Genomic DNA, 18,347 nt, shown 5'->3' on the forward strand with positions numbered 1-18,347 from the left:
TCATATTTCACATCATGGCCAGGCTGTCTGGGTCTGACAGTTGTATCCATGTTCACAGATCTCCTAGCTATGTGAATGGACTCAGTAAATGTTTGCACACCTGTTTGTGGGGCTTCTAATGATGTCTGTATGTGGGTTGCAATTTCTTCAGCACATTTGCACAGAAACACTCAGACGCACACAGTTTACCTCATTAAACTACAATTCTTTAGTAGAAACGTCCAGAATGTGAGGGACACAAACAGACCACCAGGCTACCCATGTACACACAAACACACACACACACACACACACACACACACACACACACACACACACACACACACACACGCACTTACAGTTACAAGGCGTCAGGTTTCATTCCAGCAATTCAGCAACCAGTTTAAAAATAGTGGGGCAGATTTGACCTCTACCCTGTGGAGCATGCCCATGTGGCAAGTGTCCAATAAGGCCTCAGCGGGATCTGAGTGAGGAGACAGCATATGTGGATTTTACATGATTTCATCCCCCAACTTCTGCAGAACAGATACAGTTTATTAAAGGGAGCCGCAAGTAACGAATGTGACTGCAGATATCAAAGTGATATAGTTTCAATATTATTAGATTTAGCATTTAACATTTAGATTTATCATTTAGATAGTTAATATTTAGATTTAACCTTAAGATTGAATATGTTACATTTAGCATTTAGATTTAACCTTAAGATTTAGATTTAATCTTTAGATTTATATTTAACCTTTAGATTTAGATTTAACCTTTAGATTTATATTTAACCTTAAGATTTAGATTTCGCATTTAGATTTAACATTAAACATTTTGATTTAACATTTCGATTTACATTTCGATTTAATGTTTAGATTTACCATTTAGATTTACATTTAGCATTTTGTTTTAACATTTCGATTTAACATACAATTAGCTTTAGATTTAACATCTAACTTTTTTTTTTTTTTTTTACATATAAACATATTTTTACCAATTTGTCTCAAATGGAAATGGAAGCTAGCCTTTAGCTAAATATAGCAAACATATAAGTTTGAAATCTGCAGTCAAATTTTTACATTCAGTGCCCTATAGACTACATGTATGACTTTACCTACAATGTTAATGGAATACTGAAAGGGCATCCTTTAGTAAACTGCTGTGTCCGAGTTGATATCAAACACTGAATCAAATCAAGACATGATGCATCAGTCTGTCACTAAGAATTGACACAAAGAGCCATAAATCCAAACGTTAGGCAAATATGCAACACATATGCAAGAAATTAAGTGATTAACATCAGTGTCAGGGAAACTCCTGACTGTGGTTTTTAAAGGTAACATAATCTGAATGACATGTGATTCCTGACTTGATTAGTAAATCAGTTCAAAGTTCAACCTGCTGAACAAGAGAGGCAGAACAAACTATGAGTTTGAATCTGTGCAAATAATCATTGCTCCTCATTGCAAAAGACCAAAAACAAAACCACGGTGGGTCGTATTAAAATTAGTTCTATTTGCTGTCAGGAGGCATGTTTCACTTTGTTCCTTGACTTAGCAGTAACTTACATAAACTTAGTACAGTGACTTTGTTCAAAGGCTTCAGTGAAATAAGCATCACTGCTGTGTACACAGCACAGGCAACAGAGGGACTGATTATGTTTCGATTTGCACTCTGATACAATAAACAGAACACTGGTTAGAAAACAAAGGCCTTCATCTCCCAGAATACATTGAAAGTGTATTACATATTATCACACACATACACAGCTCTCATCAGTAAATGACATCTTTGATATAAAAAAGTATGTTGGGACTTATCAATTAAACCCAATGACCTAGAAGATTTAAGGCAGTCAATGACTGCAGGTAGATTTGCTTGTTTTAATTGTCTGGCAACAAGTCTCCTACAAACCTTAGCTTGGACGTTTCTTTTTCATGGAGGAGAGTTAAAACTTCCATTATGACTGATAAGTAAATAAGATGCACAATAATGTTGGCACATTCATCAGTATTGACAGTTAAAAGCTTTTAAAATAAAATATCGGCATCAGCTCAAAATGACCATTTCTTCAGATTTGACAGGCCGATAACATAATGTTTTAATTATGCACATGCGACCCAAACGGTTGACTACTTAGTCCACTACTTAAATTAAAATGTATAATTGGGTGCACCAAAATGATGTGCTAGTGCACCTAAATGAAACAGTTAGGTGCACCAGTGCAACCAGTGTGAAAGCTGGTCTGGAGCCCTGAATTTGGCAATCTAGTCCCAAAACACACCAGTGAAGATTAAAGAAAGAGGAGACAAGCAGAGGAGCTGCAGTCTAGCAGACTATCAAGAGACGCACTACAAGCCATTTCCACTTTGAACAGCCGAATGAAGCCAAACTCAAATAGGTGTCAACATGACAAATTCTATTTGGTAACAGAAGTGAACTCACTATGTAGAATCATACAAAAAACAAATGTACCTCGGCAAAAGCTTATAAAATATTATATGAATAAAATAATATAATAATATTCCTTGGTCCGTAAAAACTATGTTACTCTTACAACACAGGTTTCCCTTGCACACAACGCATAAATCAACAAGCTTTTCAGTGAAAACATGATGTCTGTAGAGAGAGAGCACAGTGAAAACAGCTTCCAAACCCACAGGCATATAAAAACAAAATGGTTCTTGTACAAAGGTTGTTGTGAGAGTTAGAAGGCAGTTTCATCTTCTTTTAGGTGAATGTTCCTGGATCACAAGGTCCTTTTAAGTGGGGCTTTTGACATGTCCACAACACACCACAAGAGGGAGCTAAATAGAGGCATTTTCTTCAACCAAAGTCTTCTCTCCAACTCTCTTTAGCTGTCCTGATGATCACAGTCGCTCTTTGACGAAGGCTTTCCGAGCCTGCAGTGTGTGTGCATTTACTCACAGGTCCATGATCCTCTTTGGAAAGTACATGCACACATGGTCTCACTCAGTCTTTCAAAGCACACATACAAATGACACACAAACAACACACACACACACACACACACACACAGAATGAGTATTACTATGACAGCACCGACATGTTTGACGCCCCTGACGACATGCCTGAGTCACTACTGCTATAAGCCCCTTGGCCGTCTGCGAGGCCACCCAATGTGGATGATGGTGAGGATGAAGATGCTGGTGATGACGAAGAGGTGCTATGTGAGCGCAGAATTGCCCCAGCAGCGCTGCAGTGGGGCCTGGGCCCTGGTTCAGGGGTGTAGGTGAATGTGAGGGCGGTGGCGTAGATGATTCCATCGTTGCGGACCAATGTGACGGGGACCTGAACCGGCTGCCTCACCCAACGCCAGCCCTCCCTGAAGGCAGAAATGTCTGGCACCACGCAGAGGATGCTCTCTCCACATCTAAGGGGAGCATACAAACAAGACAAGGGTCTGAGAATTTGAGCCATTACACACTAAGGCTGCACCTACGATTATTTTCATTGTTGATTAATCTGCCAAAACATTTAGACTCATTATTTACTATCATAAATGACAAGGAAAAGCAGGGAATCCTCATATTTACAAAGCTGGAGACAGCAAATGTTTTTACATTTTTGCTTGAAAAATGACAGAAACAATGATCAGAATAGCTGACATTTTTATTAAGATCCATTAATCGATTTGTTAAGTAATCGTTGTGGCTCTACTGCAGACTAATGTGCATACACTGATATAAACACCTCACCTGTACATGGTGTCAGCCTCCACATCTCCAAACCACACTCTGAGGTTGGGGGTGAAGTTCTGTCCCGTCAGCTCCAACATCGCCACATCTCCTCCACCATTTAACTTGACACAGACATACAAAAATGGCTTTTGAAAGGTCTGAGGAAAACACTCATGTCTGCTGATTAAAAAGCATAATAACCATATTTGAAACAGATAGCGCTGTGTGCATACCTGTAGACTTTCCACCACGGGGACAGGTGTGACCGGTGTGGGGACGGGGCCCATTCCCTCATAAAAGGTGTATTCTGCCTTGTCAGTGCTAATGATAGTCCAGGAAGCCCCGTCGTTAATAATCTCCTTGTTAGTCTCTTTGGAGCACGCTGGGGCCTGGGGAACAAAACAACATACAAATACATTTGAGCAAGAGTGTCAGGTAGGAGCTTGCCAATGACAGGGATAAAGATTAGAGTCTCTTCTCCTGCATTCCAGCTCATTAAAACTAATGGGTGAACCTCTTACGTGGGTACTAATTTCACAACACACACCTGCTGATAGGCAATGCTCTCAGCAGACTGGTTAATATTCTGTTGTCTGCATGCAGAAAGAGCAGCACTATTCCAGCTAATGATAACAAACCACAGACAGAAACATCAGAGAGGATCCATATCAATTGAATATATATATTTCTTTTTCAACAAAAACACTTTTTTCACTTGCTGCAAAGAGAGAGGAGCTCTCATGTCATATCCACTTCTGGTTACGAAAATAAAAATCCCCTTCATTTGTGAATTCAAGCCTTTGGAACACGCTTCTTTTTTTTCATATCGGGAGTCAAGTTTGATGCATATTGTATTTAGAGCCAAACCGATGTACACAACTTTACTTTTTCAGAAACAAAGTTGAAATAATTAAAACAGATGATAACAATATAAACCTGTAGCAACATAACATGACCTGTAAGAGTACAATGTTTTTATAGTGAGTAACATTGAGATCATTGAAAGAAATTTGAAATTATTGGGAGAAGTACACATGGAACAAGCAGCTACTTCACAGGAAAACTCCAAATTAAAAAATAAAGCTGTGAATCGAGACCGTCAACATTATTTTTCAATCAGTACAAAAAACTGGGGCTGAGATCTACGGAGCCGGATTCAAAAAGCAAGATTAAAATAACTGTGTGTGATTGCCCACCTGGAACTGGATGATCCTCTCCTGGGACAGACAGAGATACATTCTGTCTGTATCTTTCAGGTAGAAGCAACACTTGTGAAGCTGGGACACTGGGTCATCTGCATCCAATGAGGCAGTCTGCTTGTCCACTTTGCGAATGACCTGAGGAATTGAGGCGAACACACCCATCATAAATAGACGGAAAGAAATAATAAACATATGTTCAAATCAACACAAACACTTTTGCGAGGTTACAAACATCCCTGTGTGTGCACATGCAAGTACATCAGTGGTATGAGCGCTCACTTTCTCACAATTGGGAACCGTTGAATACCGATCCCACCGATACTGATACTGGTACCAGTATCGGTATTAAACAGTACCCAACCTATTTCTCACAATCAACAGGCAACTGACATGTGAAATGAGACAGACATATGCATACCAGTCTGGGCAGGGCCATGCCAGTAACAGAACAGACCAATTTAACCGTCTGGCCATAGTGAATATAGCCATCTCTCACAGCAAACTCCTCTCCTTCAGACTCTTCATCATCCACTAAACCAAAACGACACAGAACACAAAAAATTGATAACATTACAATGAGTGTATCTGCTTTTATGCAGGTATGGTAACATTAATAAAAACGAAATGAGCACAGAGGTTAAAATAAAATAGAAAAAAAGAGGAAACTTACAAAGGTGGATGTAGAAGGCTCCCCACTGTTGGGAGCTGGCAAGAAAGTTTCCCCCCTCTACATGAAGATACCTGGTGCTAACTGTCTGGGAACGCAGGCGATTAAACAACGCCACCTTAGTCCCTGACGCTATACACACTGGGGAGAAAGAAAAACAGAGCGAGTGAGAAAGAGAGCGCATCTTTACATGAGCTAGTGTGTATGTTTGTGCGGTGACACATCCTGCAACTCACAATCTGCGTTTTTCAAAGACTGTTTCTTCTTGGAGGGCTTGGAGATGACCTTGATCCTCTTGCTGAGGAAGACTCCTATGTTGGCGCTGTTCCCGTACAACATCTTCACAGACAGCATGAAGTGCTTCCTTTTATCTGAATCACTGATATACAGCGTCTTAGCGGTGCAGAAGTGCTGAAGAGCAGGAAGAGAGAGAGGTTAGGGGATTTTGTGTGAATGCTTGTCTTCTCTTTCACTTCCCTCTTGTGTCCTTCTGGGAACAACTTTATTAGTGGCACTAGTGCAGTAAAAAAAAATAGATGACATGCAAGGATATTAGCTACAGCATGAACACATGCTGTGGTTACTTTGCATGGTTGATCAGTAGCGAAGCTGAGCAAAAAGCAAGCACCTTGTTTACTGCGAGAGTGAGTGAGGTATGGGGGAAAACACCTGCTGTGTTATGAATGACAACCCACCTTCCCCTCCAGATTGAGTTGCTGCATCTCCTGCTCACTGCTGCCTATGCCAATGAATGCACATGGCTGGGCCTCCTGCTCTGTGCAACCCTCCTTCTCCATACTCTCTAACTTCTTCTGCCAGCCACTGCCCATCAGATACACACATGGTGGAGGGCAGAAAAACCTACATTTCACAAGCAGAAGTCACAAAACATACAAAGGGGGTTTCAATGCAAGTTTTCTCCATCAAATAGTCATATGAAAAGTTTGCAGCTTTGAACAGTCCAACACAAACCTTTTTTCATTTCCATATGACTTCTGCGCAACCTTTGCATGTAGTATGAGAACTGTTTGATCGTCCTTCCCTTTCAAGTAATTCCTCATAGCCTCCCTGGAATGGTGGGGAAACACGTTAGCACTTTACTCTCACAAATTACATTTTTAATCAAGTTATTTTCATTTAGCTTTTTGCACCGATTCAAAAAGTTTTTGAGTTGTTTGGACTGTGAAGGGTTCCTTGTGTCAAAAGGTTTCTACCTTGTCAGACGCTGAGGCTGTGGTCGCTCACCAAACTTCCTGCAAAACAAAAACATCAGGTTTGCAGGGTGTTTATACGTGGTTTCAGCGGTAGTAGCAGAGATAAAAATAACAAAAACAACAACAACAAGCTTGGTGAAAACACAGAGGCAAAGTGCACAATGTCAATGACACCTGTAATGCAGGGTTCTGTTACAAACTCAGATAAACATGTAGGACCACAGATCCACACATGGCTGTTTGACTGTTAGGCCTGGAATGGAGCTTCTGAGCAGTATACTGTAGTGTGATAATGTAGATGGAGACTTTAACAGTAGAAATACATTTATGAAACAAACTACTACCAGGTAATATTCAGAAACTGTTTGTAAGTGCATTTCAATCAACGGTGTCACATAATCCAGTTCAAAAAAGGGTACAAGGAGATGATTTTCAAAAGATACAGGGATGAGGGAGGGCTTTAAAAATCACTGTTTTCATAGATGTATGCATGCGTTTGTGTGAATAAAATATGAATATGTTATAAAATATAAATTTGCAGTAATGACTTTTATAATAAGATACAGAAATTTGGTCAATGTGTGTATATATCATGTATATTATATTATAAACTATGTATGTATATTTGTATGTGTGTGTATGTATGTACGTAGATGCGTGAACATGTGGGTATGTATATGTTCATGTGTTTATATATGGATGTGTATGTAAATATATTTATATATAATGTTATTTATTAATTGTACATATAGTATATCGAATTATATATAGTTAGATGGGAGCTTACGAAGGTACACAGGTTCAGCAATGGAAGTAAATTGATTGTGAGTAATTACTGAGTTGTGGAGAAGTGGTAGGATTAAATAAGTGGAATATACTTTGTAACATGCTTTTAATTTTATTATGCTTATTTGTCCAACTAATTTAACTTTTTGTTTTGTTTTCACATGTCCGAAATAAAATTGCATTCATTCATTCATGCTGAGAATGATGCTTAACTTATCTAGCAATACTCTGCTATGACTACTTAAAGCGACTGCTATTAAGTTGATGTACATTATGTTGCAGTTTGCCTACTTTGTAAGGACACTACGTTGTTGCTGTACTTATTTGTTGAAGAAAAGGACACACAAGAAGTAGTTAGGCTACAATACAAAACTGGTGACTGACAGAAAGTTTCTAAAATAGTTTGAAACAAGAGTCAGGACCGTGCGACAACTAAAGAAACGGCAGAGAAACCAGGCGATACTACGAAGAATAGTTTTACACAACTGACCCCACATCAAGCCACAAGTAGCACTTGTGTGGGGGGAGGCGAGCTGAGACCAAGGCAACAGTGCTAGCATCCAAACACATCCCCTAAAAACACTTCAAACTGCCAATGTTTTGTCACAAGATAACAAAACTTTATTTTTTAATAACAATATGCTTTGAATTTCAGCACTTACCCCGTAACAACGGGCGCCATCTTCCAAATAACCCCCCACCCCCCCGAAAAAAAAGAAATCCCAACAATCGCGAGATCCCTCCCCCAGCCCCCCTCCCTTGCTCACCAAAGCCAACGGCACAACATACAAGAGCCAGACTGGGAGGAAAGGCAGGCGGAGAAAGAGGGGGAGGTGTGACGGGGCAAAGGGGTGAGAAAGAGGGGGAGGGAGCGGCGACGGGCAGAGGGCAGACGCCAAAACAGCAGGCGTGGGAAAGTTGCAAAGTCGCGCGAGAACGGGAAAACTCTCACAATCGACATGAATGAAGACGGGCCAATTATATCGCGAGATGAGGAGCGAAACCTCACAACCTCCTTTTTTTTTTCTCACAAGGCGCCCTCACTGTAACTCGATTCCCACGCCTTATTGAGCAATAAAGCAAACTACACCTCTCTGTGTTGAAGAGCTGTTAACACAGCCTGAAGATTAAAAAGCCTTTGAAATATATATTCTTATATAAAAGTCTTCATATGGCCTTTATAAGGGCAGTAATTATTATTCTTCAAGAAACATCAGTGTGCTTTGAAGGTCTTCAGACCAACGAGAAAGAGATTATAACAACAACTTTACAACCCAGCATCAGACTCAAACAACAGAATTAGTATTTTGGAATAAGTTTTATTGCATTAACTTACTTTCAAATGGTTAATATAAAAAAATAAATGTATAAAAGTTGGACTGAAAGTGAATTTCATCAATTTAGACAGTACTAGATGAAGAATAATACCAAAATCTCTCACAGCATTTGGATATTCTAGAAATTGAACATATGATTTTGTAAAATGTATTAAAAAAACAAACATAATATTTATATTAACTGCCAATCACAGAAGGGGCAGATTTATTTTGTGGCAGCAATGGTAACAGAAAAACAAGAATCTCACAATGAACTACTGTACATGGGCAACATACGGTGGGGTAACTTTCTATAAATTCATGACACATTTAACAAAATGTGAAAAATGGCGACTTACAAATAGCAAAACCCTGGCAAATGAAAGGGGGGGGGTGGGGGTGGGGGTGGGGTGGGGGGTGGGGGGGGGTGACAGACAATGCCAACATAGAACGGGGCATGAGTAATGACACACAAAAAGGCAGTTTTATGACTTATGGCTTTTGAAAACCTAACCAAAAAGATCACATGCATGTTTCTGAGTCAACCAAAATGCAAAACAAGCAAATTCCTGTGGGTTTCAATAGTCTTCTAACATGCCCTCCTTCACTCCCCCCTCAACACATGGTAACTAGCAGCATCATATGTCACACCACTGGACACTTGCTGAGTGAGGGAACAGTGTCGGAGGGGGAGCAGAGGATTGCAAAGGGAAAATACTTGAGCAAGCTGACAATAACAAATGAAGTACAAGAAAGGAACAATATGTCTCAGAGGTCTAACTTTCATCTTTAAAACCTCTATTTCCCCTTGCTGAAATATCACTTCCATCTTCCACTGCACAGTGGAAATAACCAAATAAACCCAACACATTCTTGGTAGCCTTTTCTCTTGAATGTACATTATTTACTGTCTCCTTCTGCTCTTTGTGAGTCAGTCGCACAAAAAAACCACTTCTGTTTTCATAGTAATGCAACAATGCTTAAGATGGCTGCAGTGATCCCCAAGGGGAAGTCAACAAAGGCTTGTTAAGCCACTACTACAACAACACCCTGCTACTATAGTCAGTACGAGATGAGGAATGAAAACCAGCGTCTATTAAAATATAGCCAAACAGCAGATTAACAGTGTCAGTCTTTATAGTTTTAAATTCTCAAACTATTCTTGGCCATGTTCTTCCTGAGTCAGTTGAGATATTTGGCAGGGGTCAGCTGCTTCATATCTGAAGATCTTTGGATAAAGTCTTTAAACATTTATGGTCCTGTAAAGTAGTGAGTAAAAATTGAAAATATGAGAGAACAAAACAAGAGGCGCTGTTTGAAAGAAGAAACCCATCGAAGTTCAGAGACAGAGAACCGTCATAGTTTGGACAAATAAAATCAGTCTCCTGTTTCCCGCTTTCCAAAAGTTTTCAGGTTCTAACTCCAGCAGTAGTGATGTAAACAGTGTCCTCTGGTATTGTTGTCTGGCCCCATTTTAAATTTTCCAGAAAATCTTCTTTCTGTAAAGCACGTAGGAGATTAACACCCAACAGGAAGTAGCCACGAGGTTCTGGGTGAGGTGCTCAGCGTGGGATTGGCTGTTGGCCATTCGCCAACGGAAGGGGAAGTAGTCCTCCAACACTTCATGGCCCACGTACACGAGGATGGAGTTCATACCTGGAATCACATACATAAGTTAGGGTGAAGCGAATGTAATGCAGCAATAGTCCAACTAGTAGACTTAATTTCTCTGTACTCAAACGGCCCATGCCAGAAGTTAGGACAGTTACGCAATTGTGCAGACTTAATATGAACTACTTCCCCACAAATACCTGGCCTCTATATTCATATCAAACTCATTTAAAATACTATTTTGAGAAACGGAAGGTTGAATTGGTACATTTGTGATGTCATCAAGCTCCTGTACAACATGCTTTTTGTATAAATAGTCAATGTATCTGACTATACGATGCAATGCTCACCAGGGTAGTAGAAAGGTGCTCCAGACCACCACTTTTTCACATCCACTGTGTAGTAGACCACCACTAGCAGCACATATGCAAAACAGGCCAGTGTTGTCACATAGGACAGAGACCTAGAAGTGAAATGAACACACACATGCAGCATTGTTAAAGACTTTTTACTGCAAATATTTATCATTTAATTAAGGGCTTTAATTCATGTAGAAATGCTCCATTTCTTTTTAGACTATCTTCACAAAGTTACTTTGGTACAAAACACAACAATTTTAATTCAAACCCCATATTTCAACAAATTCTGACTGTGCAGACGACCCCATGCACCAACATGAATGGGTGACTAGCTCGGCCATTAGCTCAAAATTTAAGGTAGCTGCACTCTTTGACTGCATTTTCTGATTAAATATTTGTGTGTTCAATATTTAGTACAAGGGATGTATGTGTAAAACCTGGACATGATTAGAATTGTTTGACTTATACATCAGTGTGTGTGAAGTTGGGTAGGGGGAAAGCTGGTAAATTGTCACTTCCCCACCAAAAGATAAAATATAGAAGGCAAAAAAGAACCATACAGCAGAGAAAATACTAGAATCAGAGCCACATTAAGTAATGCAGCACTGAAGTAGTGAAAAACAAAACCTAAAACAAAAGAACCAAGAACAGAAAGATATCAAATAGGGTGGTGCACAACCATAAAAAAGATAGGAATGTCACTTATTTTTTTAAAGTCAACTGGCAGCAACTTCCTCAAAAATTCAGTCATCAGATATCAAAAAGCCATTGCTAAGCAAACATTGTTCCATCTGAAAGTGCCTAGAAGGAAACTTTACCACAGGTTCTTGTTGACAGGAATGAAGCCCTCGTCTGTGGAACACTTGGTCAAAACTGCTGATATGACTCCCTGTGTGTTACAAGAGACTATTAATCAGCAAAAAGTGTTAATAAATCCTGTTGAGCGAAACTCTGACTCATACACATACTGCAGAAGCATAAGATGTAATATAACATGTTAACGTGCTTACCAATGAGAGGCTCCATATTAGGAACCTTGACATTATGCTTGTGTGGAGATCCCTGTAGTGTAAGATTATTTTCCCTGCCTGGGGACATTTAAAAAGACAATGATATCATTAAAATGTTCTTCTTTTTGGTTGTTATAATGACATATATTATTATCAATTTTGACAGAAGAAATATAAATAAAAGCAAGACACAAAAAGGAAGAGAGAAGCTGACAAATACACATTACAAACCTGCAATCCAAGAAAAGCCATGAGGATAGAGTTGATGCTGCCCAGAACACCTTCTGGATCATACGGCATACGAGTTGCATAAATCACCTGAATTCAAGTAGAAACAGGAGTAGATTTTTGTAAACATACTTCACCCTTGCATCACCTGAAATATTAGCAAAGTCAGGGTTCAGAGAGAAACCTGAGATGAGGCTCAAGCTTAACATCCAAAGTCATAGAAAGACTAAATGTGACCACTGTTGTTATGCAAGTCACTAACCCGTGACGAGGGGGTCTGGTAGATGTGGTTTTCTCCAAGCAGCCATCGGTCAAGGAAACCAGCCGCTCCACCGGTGCAGTTAGCATATAGGCCCATGTCCCCGATCCCACCTGGACCCAGGTAGCCCCTGTTCAGAAGAGGGGTAACACGTGCAAGGTTAATATTTAAAATCAAACACAAAATTTTAAAAAGTACAGAGTAGCCTTGAATGGACAAACCAAACACCGGGTCAAGATACAGCCATTTGTGTTTTTAACTTTTCAGCGGCCACGTGAGGGAAGGGTGAAACAAGGGTGTTCAAATGGTTGCAATCTTTTACCTCACTGCTAGATGCCACTAAATCCTACATACTGGACCTTTAAGGGAGTTTATCAATTTGGATTTAATTCTTTGTGCTTATTTTTTCAACCATTTTAATCACTTCCTTTATGAAACATTGCAAGGAAACAATTGTACTGCAAAAAATACTACACTAGCTACAGGAAACAAAAATGTTCTAACAGCAAAAGGTAAACATTTGTTCACAGGTGTAGATCTGGAGCTACTAGCTGGCAATTAAGCAATTAAGAGTGCATTCCTCTGCCTCCAAATATATATTAATGACAGAAAATGTTTAGAGATTTTAAACCTGCAAATGAACCTTGGTCTGAATCAATATGTAGTGATAGACACAAGTAAAGAAAGCACAACGATCACACTGAACTGTAATTGCCTTTCACAGAAACGCATTCAAAAGACCAAAGACATGAATACTTTTAAGAAGTGGACAAAACCTTGCTGCTGGCTGAGGATTTCCGTTATCACACTGATGCAAAAACACATGCAAACATGCTCTGTTTGACTCACGTTGGGCAATCTGGTACAGGAAGGATGAAAGTGAGGCAGAGCCAGAGGATTTCTAAGAGAAGCACACACAGCCAGGCCGGCCAGTACAGCAAGATGTCAAGAGCAGGAGACCACCAAGCGTCCTGCAAAAAACATAAGACACTCTTTAATCAAACACTTTTGTTCTCCTTCAAAACACATTTATCACAGAGAAGTAAACAAGAGAATACAGTCAGAACATTAGAATGTATTTATAATATCCACAGTAAATATGGCAAATTTATTTTAGTTGAACTTAATATGAAGGGAAAATGGGGCTGTTGGCTGACCATTGGAAGGATGTCAAGATGACCTCTTGCCACCAACAGATCCAGGCAGGCTACAACTAGGTATGACCAGGCCAGGCGCTGCAGCACACCTGGTATCCGCAGGTTGTCCCAAGACACTGTCGAGTGGATGAGGTGGAGGGTGAGCACACATGCAGACAGAAACAGTTTGGAAGCGAAATAAAGAATGTGCTTTATTATTAATCTAAAATGGTCTGAGATATTATGGTCATCATCAAATAAGAAGTGTGTTTATACTCACATGGTCCCTGGCAGTAGTTCGGGTTGATGATGAAGACACCAATGATGAAGAGCTGCATGCTTCTCCACACAACTTTCCCCAGCAGTGAGCAGCGGGTGGAGCCTGCACGGAGCAGGGAGTTGATTGACAGGGCGATGGACGTCCCCATTATGAACACAAACCTGGTGGAGGAGAGAAACACAAAGTGTCATGTGAAAATGAGTTATGGTTCATTCGAACTTTGAACATTGGCTTTACACTCCATAACTGAAGGCTTTACTGAGGGAATAAGGGAACTGATTTCAACTGCCTTGAAGAAACCTTTATTGCCTTTTCAGAACATGTTTGTTGCAGACAGAATTAGCTAACAATAAAAATATATTTTTTTAAATAGTGAAATATAGACAATGCCAGCACAAAACACCCTTGGAGACCTATATTTAACATGCAAATTAGATTTCATGAGTTTGCAGCTCTGGTACTTTTTCTCACATACATATTGTGTTGCATATTGTATATTTGCTTTAATGTGTGAGTGGAAATAAAGAGTGTTCATGCAACTGTCCAATTCAAGTGTGGTCTGCAGGACTAAGATATGCAGGGAAGAAAATGTAAAATTAATTTACCATGGAAAGACTAGGTCTGCAATAGTGAGGCCTGTAAGGAGACAAATGGGAAACACAGGCTTCAGAGTCAACTTCAATACCAAGGCAGGCTACGAAGATCTGTAAATTATAACTAATTTGCGACATAGTTATTGGTAAAAATTAAAAACAGAAGCATGTGAGGCTCACCATTCCAGCTTTCGTGTCTAAAGAACCAGTATCGCCCTCCTCCATAGTTCACAAACACCATGATGACTAAGGAGATACTGAAAGGAAAAAGAGGAAATGCATTAAAATCCCTTGAAAAGAAATTCTACATCTAATAGTCACCAGATCTGTGCTAATATTATCAGTAAGGGTTCATTAATGAGAAGCAATTCTGGTGTCAGATGCAAAAATGTCACGCTACAGTAAGAATCACATGATAAGGGTATGATGTCAAATTGGACCAAGGGGTGATCGAGTTAATATTTTTCTTTGAGCACATTGAGCTGCTGTGGTGAAGGGGAAGGGGAAGGGGAAGGGGGGGGATGTACCCTCTGAATGTGTCCAAAGATCGCAGCCTCTTGCTGGGGCTGGGCGGTGGAGGGAGGATGTTGTCCGTAACTGGTGCCACTGTCCTGCCGGGGGTGCCCAGTTCCTAAATGATGAAAAAAGGTTGTAAAACTCTCCACATAAACCTTTAATTGTTTTTAGTCTTCAAATACAAATCCTAATAAACAGCAATATTTGGTTACTAATTTAACTACAGATCTAGTACAATCCTGGTTAAATAAAGTTGTGGCTGGCAAAATGCCCTCGACACAAACACTCACAGAGTTGATGAGCCTCTCCGTCTCCATGGAGCCACCGATTCGGAAGAGGAACGCCCTCACTACATCCAGCCTGGACAAGAAGCAATCCACCAGTTTACAATACACACAAGTCCGCAGTTCACACTTGAAAAACAAAAATAAAACAGCACGAGCTCTCTATGCTTGGCAGTAATCTTTGCAACAGATGTTTGTGCCACGGCACCATGACAAACGTCTCCACATAATTATTTAAGGACAATGAAATCAGGCTATCATCAATTTAATATATCATATGTAGACTTGGTTTTGTTTGAATATGTACATGATCTGGTGTAGATAAGTATAAAACTCATCACAGGACAAGAACAAAACTATAAAATGATCTTACCCTATTATTATTTTTCCAATGGCAGACACCAAGGTCAGTCCGGCAAAGATAAGAAAAGCTACCAAGATCGCTGTGTGAGGAGACAGGGCGGGGCACATTATCGAAACATAGCTTTGTACAGCATGTTGGAGATGACTATAGCATCGAAACACTTCATGTACATGTCATTCAAACTTGTCAATGCATTTATGTGACTCACGTATGTAGCTGTTGACGGGGTCTGCAACAGTCAGTACGGAGCAGTTTACCACTGAGGAATCGTTCAGGTTTTTCACCCACAGAGAGTAGTTCCCGTGCTCCCCAAAGTGGAATGGAACGCTGGAAATTAAAAACAATAATGCTAACCAGACAGCAAACCAGCCACACTGTTTTATATATATGTTTTTTATAACAAGCAAGCTAGGGGACAAACCACACTGAAGAAGAAAAGTCTGCTTTATGTCAAATATATTTAAATGATATCTACTAAAATGTTGAATATTATGGTCCGCTTTATGTGAAAAGCCTATATGCTGAATGGTTAGGACAAGAATATTCTTTTGTTTCAAGCATCTCTACTGTGAAGTGGAACTGTGAAGGATCTGTAAAGATCCTTAAATGCTGTATTCATTCCTTCATTCATAATTAGCCTAGCTGTATTACTGTCAAATAGGGCGTACAGCCATGTACGACCATATCTCTAACAGCATTTTCAAGCCCATGAAAAAATTGCTTGGATAAAAATATAACATTGATGTTGTATAGTTTTATACGTATACACAGTTCTGGTGTATGTGAAACATGTCCATGAGATTAGGCTGTCTTGTGAGGTTTATACCCTACACTGATATGATCCATGTGGACATATAAAATAAACAGTCACTTTGAAGAAGACTAAACAACCAAGCCTGTATCGCCAAAGCATAAAGTGTCCACGTCACAGAGTGTAAGAAGGTTTTGTTTTGAGTTGATTAACTTACGTGCAGAGCTCCAGGTTGACAGGAGTGCTGTTGAGCTGTAGTGTAATTTCATGCTGTGTGCTCACAAAGAAGTCTACTGAACTGGGCTGGCCAGAACTGGACCTTCCAGGTACCACCCCTAGCTGCTGGTACAAACACTAACACACAAGGGTCCAGATCAGAGCATCATCTTCATCTGAAAACAAGACTTATGGCAACAGAATCAACTGGAGGAGGATATCTGGTGTGTGTGTGTGTGTGAGCTTACCTGGTAGCAGCGCTCTGACATCCAGGACACCACCACCTCAGTGTCCAGCTCATTGATGACCGTCAGAGATGCCTCATCCATCTTCAGGACTATGTGCTTATGGTGGTGATGAGGGAAGCCAGCTGGTTAAATAAACAGCAGAACACATCGTGCAGATCAGTCGAAACCAATTAGCAAATCCATTTGCTGAAAATATGCAGAAAAGATGACACAGCCCACAGCTTAGCTGGCCACACCCGACTGTGAAGTCACTGAAATCAAGTTATGAACGATATTAATTTGATCTGAAACACATGACACCATGTTTGCTACGACACTGATTAGAACCGATGGCATAAAATAATCCCAGCAACATGTTGACAACCCTATTGTGGGATACGAGTCGGATGAATCGCACCGTTTGGGCTTCGCTTTCTGATGCATCTGTAAAGGCTGCAGCTGTGCAACTAGCCTCCTGTAACTTACCTCAAACCTGTGGTCCACTGCTATCCTTAAGGGCGACAAACCATAACAACGTCTGTGGTAGATAGATGGATTGTAAGACATAAAAAAGAGACCTGTCTAAGCTAACTACAAGCTACAGCCAGTGAGCTAACGGTGCTGCCTGGTGGAGGAAAGCATGTGAGAGAGCTGAAATTATGGCTGCTGAGCCCTGGTCACATGCTGAATTAATCCGTAAACTACCCCCAGGAGGGAAGTTCAAACGAGGAGTTTATTCTTGGACTGTCCAGTGTTTCCCTGAGTCAGTGCTGTTTTGTGTTTACCTACGGCTAGCCCCGTGCTAACAGATTTATTATAACTTAAAGCTAATGTATAACATGTCCTTACATGTCGTGACGAATCCTGAAGTGGTTTGTGAAATATATCGACAGTGCTGCAAGGCGAGTTAAAGGAGTGAAAGTGGTGTAAAAAATAATGCTGGGCATTAGTTAGCAAAACAGCTAAAACAAGCTAGCTATGAGGCACTGGCATTAGCTCTCACTTGGTCAACAGTGTAGTGTACTTACAGGTAAAGTTAGATATTTCAGCTGTCAGTGGTGCCACGCAAACGGCCACAAGCAAAGCAATGGCAGCAAGGGAAAACATGTAGTATTTCTCTGGTAGTGTCATTTCTTTCTGCCTCGCCTTCCCCCCTGCGACTGAAGATGTGCCTTTTGGGTTCTTTTTTAATTTCCTTTTTGCCATTGCAATGCTTCCGACCCTTCCTTGTTTTGACTTTGTAGGGGGAGCCATAAGGGACAAAGTTCATTATTAACGCCACCAGTTTGATGACCTCAACGGGCACTACCAATGCGTCAATCCTATTATGTGGAATAGATAATGAATATTTATCTTTCAAGACAGACAACAGACATCCGTAGGACCACGGAAGACACACACACACTGTTGACTGAATCACTAATGTATGAAGTGCACGGATGAGGTCATAAATGGGGCTGCAAGGTCTGTTGCTATGGTAACGCATACATTAACTGACTCACATCTGCGTTTAAAAGCGTCACTTCCTGATTATTTCCCGTACACTGGAAATGATTTAATAAGAGCATAACTGATCCCAACTCCTTTCTTTATGCGGACGATCATTACTCCGGAGTCGTCAGGGCCATGCTCTGGATTCAGTCGA

At 40.3% G+C, this 18,347-nt stretch overlaps 2 protein-coding genes across 3 annotated transcripts; both read right to left on the bottom strand.

The window, feature by feature from the left end:
• Positions 1 to 1,477: 1,477 nt before the first annotated feature.
• On the bottom strand, positions 1,478 to 8,237 carry LOC141006594 (recombining binding protein suppressor of hairless-like). Its single transcript, XM_073478813.1, has 11 exons — positions 8,215 to 8,237; positions 6,767 to 6,805; positions 6,525 to 6,620; positions 6,248 to 6,413; positions 5,789 to 5,963; positions 5,556 to 5,693; positions 5,304 to 5,416; positions 4,880 to 5,020; positions 3,917 to 4,072; positions 3,702 to 3,805; positions 1,478 to 3,376 (listed from the first exon to the last, which is right to left on the bottom strand). Exons 1-11 carry the CDS (start codon positions 8,232 to 8,234, stop codon positions 3,034 to 3,036), a joined length of 1,491 nt encoding a protein of 496 aa, XP_073334914.1. The 5' UTR covers positions 8,235 to 8,237; the 3' UTR covers positions 1,478 to 3,033.
• Positions 8,238 to 8,851: 614 nt separating this feature from the next.
• On the bottom strand, positions 8,852 to 18,011 carry hgsnat (heparan-alpha-glucosaminide N-acetyltransferase). Of its 2 annotated transcripts, none has more exons than XM_073467468.1 (18): positions 17,731 to 18,011; positions 16,724 to 16,845; positions 16,477 to 16,613; positions 15,717 to 15,835; positions 15,518 to 15,587; positions 15,151 to 15,220; positions 14,872 to 14,975; positions 14,525 to 14,601; positions 14,357 to 14,387; positions 13,752 to 13,912; positions 13,493 to 13,608; positions 13,185 to 13,306; positions 12,339 to 12,465; positions 12,080 to 12,166; positions 11,849 to 11,926; positions 11,657 to 11,727; positions 10,830 to 10,942; positions 8,852 to 10,524 (listed from the first exon to the last, which is right to left on the bottom strand). In XM_073467468.1, the coding sequence occupies exons 1-18, from the start codon at positions 17,954 to 17,956 to the stop codon at positions 10,343 to 10,345; spliced, it is 2,013 nt and encodes a 670-aa protein (XP_073323569.1). In that variant the 5' UTR covers positions 17,957 to 18,011; the 3' UTR covers positions 8,852 to 10,342. The 2 variants fall into 2 exon arrangements, with proteins under 2 accessions (XP_073323569.1, XP_073323577.1); XM_073467476.1 differs by lacking the exon at positions 17,731 to 18,011 and adding an exon at positions 17,189 to 17,227 and having other exon boundaries at positions 10,257 to 10,524.
• Positions 18,012 to 18,347: the final 336 nt, after the last annotated feature.

The sequence above is a fragment of the Pagrus major genome, chromosome 1 (assembly GCF_040436345.1).
Source record: "Pagrus major chromosome 1, Pma_NU_1.0".
NCBI lineage: Eukaryota > Metazoa > Chordata > Actinopteri > Spariformes > Sparidae > Pagrus > Pagrus major.